Source organism: Heptranchias perlo, unplaced genomic scaffold (genome assembly GCF_035084215.1).
Source record: "Heptranchias perlo isolate sHepPer1 unplaced genomic scaffold, sHepPer1.hap1 HAP1_SCAFFOLD_1106, whole genome shotgun sequence".
In the NCBI taxonomy this organism is placed as follows: domain Eukaryota; kingdom Metazoa; phylum Chordata; class Chondrichthyes; order Hexanchiformes; family Hexanchidae; genus Heptranchias; species Heptranchias perlo.
In genome coordinates this window covers 25902-38225 of record NW_027138327.1, presented here as the reverse complement: position 1 = coordinate 38225, position 12324 = coordinate 25902, and the positions used below count along the sequence as shown (strand labels likewise).

Here is a 12324-nt window from a genome sequence, read left to right as displayed (position 1 = left end):
CCCGCGCTCGCCCGCCGACCCCCTTCTCCCTCTCCCGCGCTCGCCCGCCGACCCCCTTCTCCCTCTCCCGCGCTCGCCCGCCGACCCCCTTCTCCCTCTCCCGCGCTCGCCCGCCGACCCCCTTCTCCCTCTCCCGCGCTCGCCCGCCGACCCCCTTCTCCCTCTCCCGCGCTCGCCCGCCGACCCCCTTCTCCCTCTCCCGCGCTCGCCCGCCGACCCCCTTCTCCCTCTCCCGCGCTCGCCCGCCGACCCCCTTCTCCCTCTCCCGCGCTCGCCCGCCGACCCCCTTCTCCCTCTCCCGCGCTCGCCCGCCGACCCCCTTCTCCCTCTCCCGCGCTCGCCCGCCGACCCCCTTCTCCCTCTCCCGCGCTCGCCCGCCGACCCCCTTCTCCCTCTCCCGCGCTCGCCCGCCGACCCCCTTCTCCCTCTCCCGCGCTCGCCCGCCGACCCCCTTCTCCCTCTCCCGCGCTCGCCCGCCGACCCCCTTCTCCCTCTCCCGCGCTCGCCCGCCGACCCCCTTCTCCCTCTCCCGCGCTCGCCCGCCGACCCCCTTCTCCCTCTCCCGCGCTCGCCCGCCGACCCCCTTCTCCCTCTCCCGCGCTCGCCCGCCGACCCCCTTCTCCCTCTCCCGCGCTCGCCCGCCGACCCCCTTCTCCCTCTCCCGCGCTCGCCCGCCGACCCCCTTCTCCCTCTCCCGCGCTCTCGCCCGCCGACCCCCTTCTCCCTCTCCCGCGCTCGCCCGCCGACCCCCTTCTCCCTCTCCCGCGCTCGCCCGCCGACCCCCTTCTCCCTCTCCCGCGCTCGCCCGCCGACCCCCTTCTCCCTCTCCCGCGCTCGCCCGCCGACCCCCTTCTCCCTCTCCCGCGCTCGCCCGCCGACCCCCTTCTCCCTCTCCCGCGCTCGCCCGCCGACCCCCTTCTCCCTCTCCCGCGCTCGCCCGCCGACCCCCTTCTCCCTCTCCCGCGCTCGCCCGCCGACCCCCTTCTCCCTCTCCCGCGCTCGCCCGCCGACCCCCTTCTCCCTCTCCCGCGCTCGCCCGCCGACCCCCTCTCCTCTCCGCGCTCGCCCGCCGACCTCCCTTCTCCCGCGCTCGCCCGCCGACCTCCCTCTCCCGCGCTCGCCCGCCGACCTCCCTCTCCCGCGCTCGCCCGCCGACCCCCTTCTCCCGCGCCCGCCGACCCCCTTCTCCCGCGCCCGCCGACCCCCTTCTCCCGCGCCCGCCGACCCCCTTCTCCCGCGCCCGCCGACCCCCTTCTCCCGCGCCCGCCGACCCCCTTCTCCCGCGCCCGCCGACCCCCTTCTCCCGCGCCCGCCGACCCCCTTCTCCCGCGCCCGCCGACCCCCTTCTCCCGCGCCCGCCGACCCCCTTCTCCCGCGCCCGCCGACCCCCTTCTCCCGCGCCCGCCGACCCCCTTCTCCCGCGCCCGCCGACCCCCTTCTCCCGCGCCCGCCGACCCCCTTCTCCCGCGCCCGCCGACCCCCTTCTCCCGCGCCCGCCGACCCCCTTCTCCCGCGCCCGCCGACCCCCTTCTCCCGCGCCCGCCGACCCCCTTCTCCCGCGCCCGCCGACCCCCTTCTCCCGCGCCCGCCGACCCCCTTCTCCCGCGCCCGCCGACCCCCTTCTCCCGCGCCCGCCGACCCCCTTCTCCCGCGCCCGCCGACCCCCTTCTCCCGCGCCCGCCGACCCCCTTCTCCCGCGCCCGCCGACCCCCTTCTCCCGCGCCCGCCGACCCCCTTCTCCCGCGCCCGCCGACCCCCTTCTCCCGCGCCCGCCGACCCCCTTCTCCCGCGCCCGCCGACCCCCTTCTCCCGCGCCCGCCGACCCCCTTCTCCCGCGCCCGCCGACCCCCTTCTCCCGCGCCCGCCGACCCCCTTCTCCCGCGCCCGCCGACCCCCTTCTCCCGCGCCCGCCGACCCCCTTCTCCCGCGCCCGCCGACCCCCTTCTCCCGCGCCCGCCGACCCCCTTCTCCCGCGCCCGCCGACCCCCTTCTCCCGCGCCCGCCGACCCCCTTCTCCCGCGCCCGCCGACCCCCTTCTCCCGCGCCCGCCGACCCCCTTCTCCCGCGCCCGCCGACCCCCTTCTCCCGCGCCCGCCGACCCCCTTCTCCCGCGCCCGCCGACCCCCTTCTCCCGCGCCCGCCGACCCCCTTCTCCCGCGCCCGCCGACCCCCTTCTCCCGCGCCCGCCGACCCCCTTCTCCCGCGCCCGCCGACCCCCTTCTCCCGCGCCCGCCGACCCCCTTCTCCCGCGCCCGCCGACCCCCTTCTCCCGCGCCCGCCGACCCCCTTCTCCCGCGCCCGCCGACCCCCTTCTCCCGCGCCCGCCGACCCCCTTCTCCCGCGCCCGCCGACCCCCTTCTCCCGCGCCCGCCGACCCCCTTCTCCCGCGCCCGCCGACCCCCTTCTCCCGCGCCCGCCGACCCCCTTCTCCCGCGCCCGCCGACCCCCTTCTCCCGCGCCCGCCGACCCCCTTCTCCCGCGCCCGCCGACCCCCTTCTCCCGCGCCCGCCGACCCCCTTCTCCCGCGCCCGCCGACCCCCTTCTCCCGCGCCCGCCGACCCCCTTCTCCCGCGCCCGCCGACCCCCTTCTCCCGCGCCCGCCGACCCCCTTCTCCCGCGCCCGCCGACCCCCTTCTCCCGCGCCCGCCGACCCCCCTCTCCCGCGCCCGCCGACCCCCCTCTCCCGCGCCCGCCGACCCCCCTCTCCCGCGCCCGCCGACCCCCCTCTCCCGCGCCCGCCGACCCCCCTCTCCCGCGCCCGCCGACCCCCCTCTCCCGCGCCCGCCGACCCCCCTCTCCCGCGCCCGCCGACCCCCCTCTCCCGCGCCCGCCGACCCCCCTCTCCCGCGCCCGCCGACCCCCCTCTCCCGCGCCCGCCGACCCCCCTCTCCCGCGCCCGCCGACCCCCCTCTCCCGCGCCCGCCGACCCCCCTCTCCCGCGCCCGCCGACCCCCCTCTCCCGCGCCCGCCGACCCCCCTCTCCCGCGCCCGCCGACCCCCCTCTCCCGCGCCCGCCGACCCCCCTCTCCCGCGCCCGCCGACCCCCCTCTCCCGCGCCCGCCGACCCCCCTCTCCCGCGCCCGCCGACCCCCCCCTCCCGCGCCCGCCGACCCCCCCCTCCCGCGCCCGCCCGACCCCCCCCTCCCGCGCCCGCCCGACCCCCCCCTCCCGCGCCCGCCCGACCCCCCCCTCCCGCGCCCGCCCGACCCCCCCCTCCCGCGCCCGCCCGACCCCCCCCTCCCGCGCCCGCCCGACCCCCCCCTCCCGCGCCCGCCCGACCCCCCCCTCTCCCGCGCCCGCCCGACCCCCCCCAATATTGAAATGCCTACTCAAGATTTATGCACAAACTTACATGTAGCTTTGTTGGGTTTATGTTCAGCGTCCTTGCTGAAATCTAAATAGATTGTTTCACACTTGGAGAAACCACTTTTGTGGCGCTTTTGATGACCTCAGGACGTTCCAAACTCAAGATTATTTTGAAGCAGAAGCCCCAATGGGAAGAATTTCCCAGTAGTATCATTGTGAAGTGCAATTTGAATGGTTGAATAATTGGGGACCTAATGCTGCAGTGGGTCAGGAAAGGGGCATGTGCCCATGTTGCATGGTATACATACGTGAAACATTACAGTAAGTATCTTGATGGTGTGGGTTTAACTGGTTTGCTATTTAACCAACTGCATATTTCAGTGCCGATTTGGTATGTTTTAATGCATTTTAAGATAACAGAGGAGAACCGACTTTTTAAGAACAATATGTTGTGATTTTTTTTAACATTTTACGGTTCACATGATAATTACTTACGAGGAAGTCCACTCAACCCATCTTAATTCATCCCCATTGCAGCATTTGATCGTTTCTTAAATTATTCCAGGGTTTTCGCCTCCACTGCTGTATCCATGTATCAATCACATTTTGTGAAGATTTTCCTGATAACAGTCCCTAAATTTGCCCTTTAATAGTTTGAACCTGTGTCCCTTTATCCCACTCTCGCAGTTAATATTCTGGATTTACCTTTTCCATTCTTTTAACTATCTTGTATACCTGTTAATATCATCTCTCACACACCATGGCCCTGATATTTACGGGGTGGTGGGGAGGGAGCAGGGGCGACTATCAGCGGCCGGGAGATACAGGAACCGCGGAGGTCCTGCCGAATATCATGGCGGGACCTTATTTGAATTTTTTTTTCTCCGTTTCCTGCCCAGCAGCTGGCCAGATTGAGAGGCTGACTGACCGCTTGGCAGGAAGGCCTGCTGTAGAAGGCTGAAACCAGGGACCGGAGGGAGGGAGAGATCGGAGAGGGGGGAAGAAGACATGGACTGTGGGGGGTGTTGGGGGTCAGCAGTTCGCGGGGGTGAAAGATCGCTGGGAGGGGTGGGGTTGGGGTGTCGACCGATCTCACGGAGGAAGGAAGATCGCGGGGTGGGGGAGGTGACGGTGGTAGGCATCGGATAGTGGGGGTGATCGACTGGTCGCAGGGAGGGAGGAAGGTCGCGGCAAGTTAGCTTGAGGGGCTGGGGTGAAGCACTCCTGCTCCTCCTAGCTCACAAGCGAAAAGCACTTACCTGCTGGATCCGGCAGTTCTCGCCTCCCTTTTGCCGCTGGGTTTCCCGAGCTCTGGGAAACTCTGCCACTGCCATTAAATCCAAATGGCTGGTAAAATCTGAGTCATGCAGCCTCATTAACACGTTATAATGATGGATGCGCCTCTCTACAGTTGGTTACTCGCCTGCGCCGGTTAAACTGGAAGCAGGCGTGTTCGCGGCGGGTTGGGGTCGAGTTTCCCATTTTTAAGTATTTAACCCCTCTCCCGCCCGTCGTGGGGTTTAAAATCCCCCCTCCTCCATCTTTCTAGGCAGAAAAGCCCAAGTATTTGCGATGCACTAAATATTTTGACTACAGATATTGTATATTTGAAATTTTTAAATTTCAAACCACAAATATTAATATTTTAGGTAATATTTTCACCAGAGTATAATGCCATGATATCACTGCAGTCATCTGATTATTTACATGCTGAAGTTGCTGCCTGCACTCTGATTTTACTTGGCATAATCGTATTCTGTGGCTCTTGGATTTATGAAACACAGCTGTTTGTATGTTGCTTGATTCTCTGTGATAAAACAAGTTTCAATATAGATTCGAGGGTTTGTGTACAACAAAACTCTTAAGGCATATACTTTCAAATATATTATTTTTTTCCCTTTGGCAAGAAAGCTGATGCCATGATCTGATCTCTTTTCCCTGATTCTTCATCCGTACATTCATGGCTTATTAACACAACTGAGGTTGCACAACAGGAAAAGCTTTCTGCCAAAATGCACTCTTAATTGAAAAATCATGTTTGTGTTTTTTTTGTTTTGAATTTGTATTTTGTGTCATTGCAGAGCAGTGGAAATTGCTCAATCCAGAGGGCAAGAAACGATACGACCGGGAATTTCTCCTTGGGTTCCAGTTCATACCAGCCAGTACCCAGAAGCCAGATGGATTGCCAGCAATCAGCGATGTTGTTCTTGACAAGGTGAGAGTACTTCTTAAGTGTTTATGCAAGCCTAGTCATTGGTGCAAACTAGTACTGATATGAACCCTGGCCAAAAAAAAAAGTTTTCCCAGTGCCTTTGTTTCCTCCAAAGCACAATGAATAATCTTAGATTTTGTCCAGAATGGGTGAGCTTTCTCGAGATTCAACATACTTCCAAAAAAAAATTGCTTGCCTTTCCACTCAGCTTCTTCTCAAGTCTAAACCAGAATAAGTCCCCATAGTAAGGGTCTAGAATCTACTTCCTCCATGTGGGAATCTAGAGAACTGGCTTGGATGTGTCTGGAAGCCATAGTGGAAGCCCACCATAATGCAGGTCAACATCTAGATAATTCTCTTGGTCTGCGAGTGTAGCTAATTTGGACCGTAGAAGCATTCATTGATCTGTTCAGATTGGTAGACTGCGTCAAAGCTCTGTTCTGGTTTTGTGTTCACCATGTTGTGGTCCTGAGTTCCTGTCTGTAGCTTTAGAATTTTTCTCTTGTGCCTCCCCTCCTGCAGTTACATACAAAATTGATGGGCCTGCCCTAGGCCAGAGCATCATGACTAATCACTTACTCCCCCTTCCTCTCTCCCTTCTCTCTCTCCCACCCCCTGCAGCCATGTAATCTCCTGAGAGAGGGGAAAAAACAGAAAATACCCCAGGGCCAATAAGGGAAAAAATACTCGGGAAAATTCCTCTCTGGACCCCTCCCCCCCCCCCCCCCCCCCCCCCAACCTTTTCAGGCGATCGAAACCAGTCCAGGAGATCACATGGGCCAATTGATCACTGAATATTTGGGGATCGTGTTTCCACTTGATTGCGTTGGTTTTATCAGCACAATCCGACCGAACCAGTGCAAAAGATCGCGGAATTTTGATTTGCACTGAGCGTAAATTACGTCCAGCGTAATTCAAGTTTCCGCGATCTTTTGCGCTGGTTCAAAGTTGATTTTGTTGAAGCTGGCACTGCCCACAAATTTGGCCGCAACCCCTGATCGAAATAACGAGGATGGTGAGTTTGCGTCGATTGCTCCCGCTTGTGGCCGTTCGAGGAGGGTCTTCAAATTAAGCTTGCTTTCTTAGGCTTACGGGCACTAGTAGGTACGTTTTAAACGTTTTTACACATTTAAAAATATTTAATTCACTAAGAAACTGACTAGTGTACACCAATGAAAGTAGTAAATGGTTCACTGTAGATTTTTTAAGTCATTTTCTGTGATTTAAAATCAGTTTGCTCACATGGAGGATTGGACACTTTTATTGAAAATGCTTATTTGTTGTAGTAAACCCATTTTCAGCTGCATTAATAAAACTGCACCAGGTTACCACTCTTAAATACTTTAATGAATATTTTATATTAAAAAAATTACACTCTGTTAAGTTGCCAGATTGCGTTGGCTCATAGAAGATCTTACATTTGTGATTATGCAATTGCATTTAGCAGAAACTAAGACTGTAACCTCGCCGGCGCAATTTGTGACGAATTACTGATTGCGCCCAAAGTGAAAACTCTACCCCTTGGTACTCGGCATATTTGAACTTTTGAGGCTTGTAAAATAACCTTTTGAAGTTATAGTATAGCCATGATTCACTTTTGGTTTGAAAGATACAATGGTTGTGCTTACTTAAATTTGCTGAATTTAGAACTTCTCAATTTACCACTGAAGTGTAAGGATGAATTTTGGGATTCATTTGCGGCATAGAATCATAGAAAGGTTACAGCACGGAAGGAGCCATTCGGCCCATCGACTCCGCGCCGGCTCTATGCAAGAGCAATCCAACGAGTCCCACTCCCCCGCCCTATCCCCGTAGCCCTACAAATTTTTTCCTTTCAAGTACTTATCCAGTTCCCTTTTGAAGGCCATGATTGAATCTGCCTCCACCACCCCCTCAGGCAGTGCATTCCTGATCCTAACCACTCGCTGTGTAAAAAAGTTTTTCCTCATGTCACCTTTGGTTCTTTTGCCAATCACCTTAAATCTATGTCCCCTGATTCTTGATCCTTCTGCCAATGGGAACAGTTTCTCTATCTACTCTGTCTAAACGCCTCGTGATTTTGAATACCTCTATCAAATCTCCTCTCAACCTTTTCTGTTCCAAGGAAAACAACCCCAGCTTCTCCAGTCTATCCACGTAACTGAAGTCCCTCATCCCTGGAATCATTCTAGTAAATATGATGCATGAATTCTGTAAAGTTCATTTAAGGATTAGGTGTTAGAAGAGGAAAGCAATTGCAAATCTCACTGAGATTGAAAATCTAAGTTTGTACAGCTGATTGGTAGCAAGAGAACTAAATTTGTATGTTTTCTTTTTCTGCTAATTTTCTTCCACCTCCCAGCTGAAGGCATTGATTTCTTGCTTGGTTGCAGTTCTATAAGTCATGCTCTATGTGTGAGACTAGCTGGTGAGTCAGTAGACTGTGATTGCACAAGTTATCACAACCAAACCAAATCCTGTCTCCACTTGATATTCACACATGAGCACTCTTCCAGCCAGGGCCGCTGGATAGTAATCAGAGTAGAAAACTTGACGTTTTTCTCCTCCTTCCCTCACCCTTCCCATGTGGGTTGTTGAAAGTGTTTGTTTGTAGAGCCCTTACCATCAACTGGCTGAAATCAGCTAATGGCATAGACTAGGAATTGAGCCTTGGATCTTCCTGGTCTGTATGACATTGTCAGCCGAGACATTGGAGTAGCTCTGGAGTCTCATGCTTTTTTGAACCAGACCCCAGCAAAATATTCTCATAGTCTGACAAGCTACTGGTATTCAAAGATTGCCACTGTTCTTGCTCTCCTCCACTCTGTTTCTCTAAAATGTTCCCCTCCATTTCTGCTTCTCTCACTCTACTCCTTTTGGCCCAAAATGTTTCCCAAAGATCTCTTCCATACATTTCCTACAAATGTCTTTTTTTCCCACTGATGACCAGTTTGTTTGTATCTTCCTTCTCCGTAGAGAAGAATATTGAGAATGAGGAGGATTTTAAACTGAACATATCTAAAAAGACTAACTGTGAGAATCAGTGCAACTCTGGGGATGACCCATAATCATGCAGCAAAGACATAGAGAGAGAAATCAAGTATCTTGGCTCAATTTGATGTATTCACTTGTCACTGCTGTTGGCTACTCTGGGAATGACCCACATCCATGCAGCTAAGGCTGAGGGCAGAGTGGAAGATATATATGGATAAGAAAACCATTTGGCACATTTAAAATCATACATGTAGAAAAAGCCTATAGTCTCCCCCAATCACAGCATGTAACTGATTAGAGTTTTAGCCTCCACTACCCTGTCTGGGAATGTTAGATGACCTGCTTTAGGCAATGGACTTGCTCATTCTTTGAACATAGTTCAGCCTTCATGCAAATTAATAGTCTGTCATTAAGCAGGGTGGAAACTATAGCTAAATTTAATGTAGTATAGAATAAATTGATATAGTACATTTATAATTAAACTGACCAAATTATGTGTTGAAAGTTAAGAAAATGAAAAAGAATAGTTAATCACCTAGTCACAGCTTATTCTAAACCACACCCGTATTTTTTTTCACAAGACCTGACTGAAATTGATATACTCACAATTTAGTTAGAGGTAGCCTGGTAATTGTGCTCAGTTCTTCCTGTTTTTTAAAAAAAACAGAATTTAAAAATTAATTATGGTGATGGAGTGGGGGTGATTGCCCAGATCAATTCTGTAGGCTGCCTATTGGATTTCCTGTTGATTTTGAACAAAATGGGACCACATCATTCACTCAGCTCTGTGAAGTTGTGTTCCTTTGTCCACCAATGCCACTCCAACTCAGACAGCTTACGTGCTGTAGAGTTTGAGAATCACAGAAATAGAATATATTAGGTGTGATACTAGGTTTAAACAACCAAGTGGACCTAATCACATAGCACATGAGTTTATGTCTAGTTAGGTAAACAAGTTCTTTGAACACTGTCATAACAGCAACAGTATGGCAATTTATTGATGGTTTAATTTCAAATGAAGAAAAATTTAATTTCAAAAATTAATTAAGGAAAATGCTTCAAGAGGAGAACAGAAATGGGCAAGAGAAAGGTGAAACAAAATCACTGAAGAAAATGTTTTGATTTATTTTTGTGTTTAGTGGTGGGTGCTCCTGAATGCTGTAGTTAGTTTTCTAGTTTCTAGCCACTGTAGGTTATGCACACTGTTTTCGTCCATACGTGGACCAATATGTACACTCAGTCATCGAGTTCTTCTCTTGACCCCATTAACAATTTTGTTTTACTAGTTAACATTTTGACATAACCCACATTTGAATTGAAGTCAAGCTTTTAGGCTTTAGGGTCAGAGTTTTGTTTGTACCTGAAAGATACTGAATAAAATCAAAAACAAAGTTGTCCAAATTTGGAATCTGTTCATGTCCTGTATTATTCTAATGAGGTAAAAGATGCAGAGTAGATTGCAGTTATGTAAAAATTAGCTTTCATTAGTTCCATGGTAATGAGCAGAAACGAGAAATGTGGAGCAAAAAGCTTCTATTGAAGAGTAAATCCTGTCTCTACTTTTCATCAGTAAGACAAATTTAGAGAAGTGCTACCATTAAATTTGCCTATGTGGCATTGTAGCTTTTGCAAAGCAACTATATAACTCATATTTCCATATCTTTTTACTCTCTTAAATTATGAAGTTTTGGTTCTAGCATAATGTTCCCTGTGCTATTCCTTGAACATTGCATAATATTGGATCAGGGTTTTGCTGGACAATTTTTTCTGCCCACCACTGAACCATTAAAGGAAAGTATACCCCCTCAAGTTGTCGAGACATCAACACATTAGCCTGGTTTAGCTTGGATCTGTTGTATATGCCCATCATGTATCATGCCTTAACCTGGTGCAATAACAGATATTTTATTTTCAGATTAACCAGACCAAATTAATAACAAGACCTTTGGACGCCTCACGACTGGTGCCCCGGGGCCCAGACTTCACACCGTCCTATGCAGATTTTGGAAGGCAGTCACAAAGTAGCCGAGCAGCAGCAGTAAGTGGTGTCTGTCTTAAAGCAGGTTCTGTTTCTCAATCACTCTTTGCTGGGATTGCGTTGTCTTCATTGACTATCACTATGATTTTGTTTGAGATAAACATTTACATATACATATATTCATAAGGTTTATGCTGATGCCAAATGTAAAGGAACTGCAGCTAATCAAGCATATCTGTACTGCAACAAACCCTGGGGATTTCAGTTGTTTTTGCCCCACACCAATGCACTGATGTAACTGGGTCAAGGAAAACAAAATAGGAACAAATATTTAAATGAATGCAGCAGCTACTTCGAATATAGGCTGAATCTTTTTACTTCTAAGTTGTGACCTACAGTGAATACTGTTTCCTGAAGGAGAGCACACGAGTAACCTACTCCCAGTCATCTGCCAATGGCGAGCAGTCTGTTGTAACACTCCTTCTGATTTTGGCCTTGCGTGGAAGTGCCTTGCCTCATCTCTGCATCTCCCAACAATGACACATCTGAGAGCAAAGATGCTCTCTGTGCAAAATCATGGGTGCAGTTTTGCCACCTACCCCTTTTCAGCATAGAAACATAGTCCTATTACATCAGTTTTGCTGAGGGGATAGGACAACTCCATGTAACACTACCTTCCCACAGCTAATGCAGCTGCCTTCCCTGGGCTGCTACGCAGCCATTCCAATATCCCTTTTTGTCCTGATTCAGCTCAACTGGATAACTCTCCATTTGAAGCCATTTTAACAGCTGAAGCACGCAGTCTGTTTCACACTGACAACATTGAGGATGTTCCAACAGGCTTTACTTCTATTGTGGGTTCCCAAAAAAAAACTTAGGAGTTCCGTTTTTTATTTCCTGGACCTACGACTACTACTATTACTAAAAGTATTTGGTAATGTACTGGTGGTGTGTTAACTCTGAGGGGCCTCAGTTCTCCATGCAACATTATCCGCAAGATAGAAGTTTGATGAAGCTAGCACTTTGTCATACTGAATGTAGTTAAATCTTCTTGACCAATTGTATCTAAACCAGTGTCCCAAGTAGCACAGAGAGAGCAGGCTTTGACCCGTGCATTAAAATGGGTCTAAAGGGTCAAATGTGCTTAGGGTTCAGATTCCAATCTTTGCTAGCAGTTTTGTATTGGTAATACTTATGTTACCGATAGACTGAGGAATTTGCATGTAGGGTCCATGCAACCAAGAAATCTAAATTTTAGCAAAATTTACAGGACATTTAAACAGGTTTGAACTTCAAGTAGTACTGTAAACTCTGGCAGACTATCAGGTTGTGGTGTGCAACTAGTTGGCATATCTGCACAGACAGGTTAAGCCCGTGACACAAATTGGAGCTTCACTCAAAATTGGCTGCACCTTTCCCAGACTTGGAGTTGCACAGAGACAAAACAGTGTGTAAACATAGAACTATAAATATTACTCAAGGAGCCATAGTTGTTCAACCTCCCACTTTTGTGGGGACGCAGGCTCCCGTTGTATTCCTCTAATTCCTAGTGTATTACAAGAAGTGGAAATGTAGAATGCAAAGGTGATTCTAGTAACTACTTACTGGCCTCAAATCTTGGTTCTTTGCCATTCTGGCACTAAACAATACAAAGCTAATTCCACTCCCCAGAAAGGGTCAGTGTGTCCATCTGGAGCCAGCAGACTTTTCTTTTAATAGCTTGACTATGGAGAGAGACGGGCTCAAAGCCAAATGCCCATTACCTTGTGTTATGAAGATGTTAATGGCTCACAGGAAGCCATCTACTAATTAGGCATAAAATCATAAATACAAGGGATTTGTTTGGTATCCATTC

General features: G+C 52.4%; 1 protein-coding gene across 1 annotated transcript in view; it reads left to right on the top strand.

Moving 5' to 3' along the window:
• Positions 1-12324, top strand: part of LOC137307781 (eukaryotic translation initiation factor 4 gamma 3-like) — a gene marked incomplete at its 3' end in the record, with an annotated part of 36255 nt that overhangs the window by 9651 nt on the left and 14280 nt on the right. Inside the window, exons 3-4 of the mRNA XM_067976912.1 lie at positions 5388-5521; positions 10407-10529. Of these exons, the coding sequence (XP_067833013.1) occupies positions 5388-5521; positions 10407-10529 (257 nt within the window). The remainder of the gene's footprint in view (positions 1-5387; positions 5522-10406; positions 10530-12324) is intronic.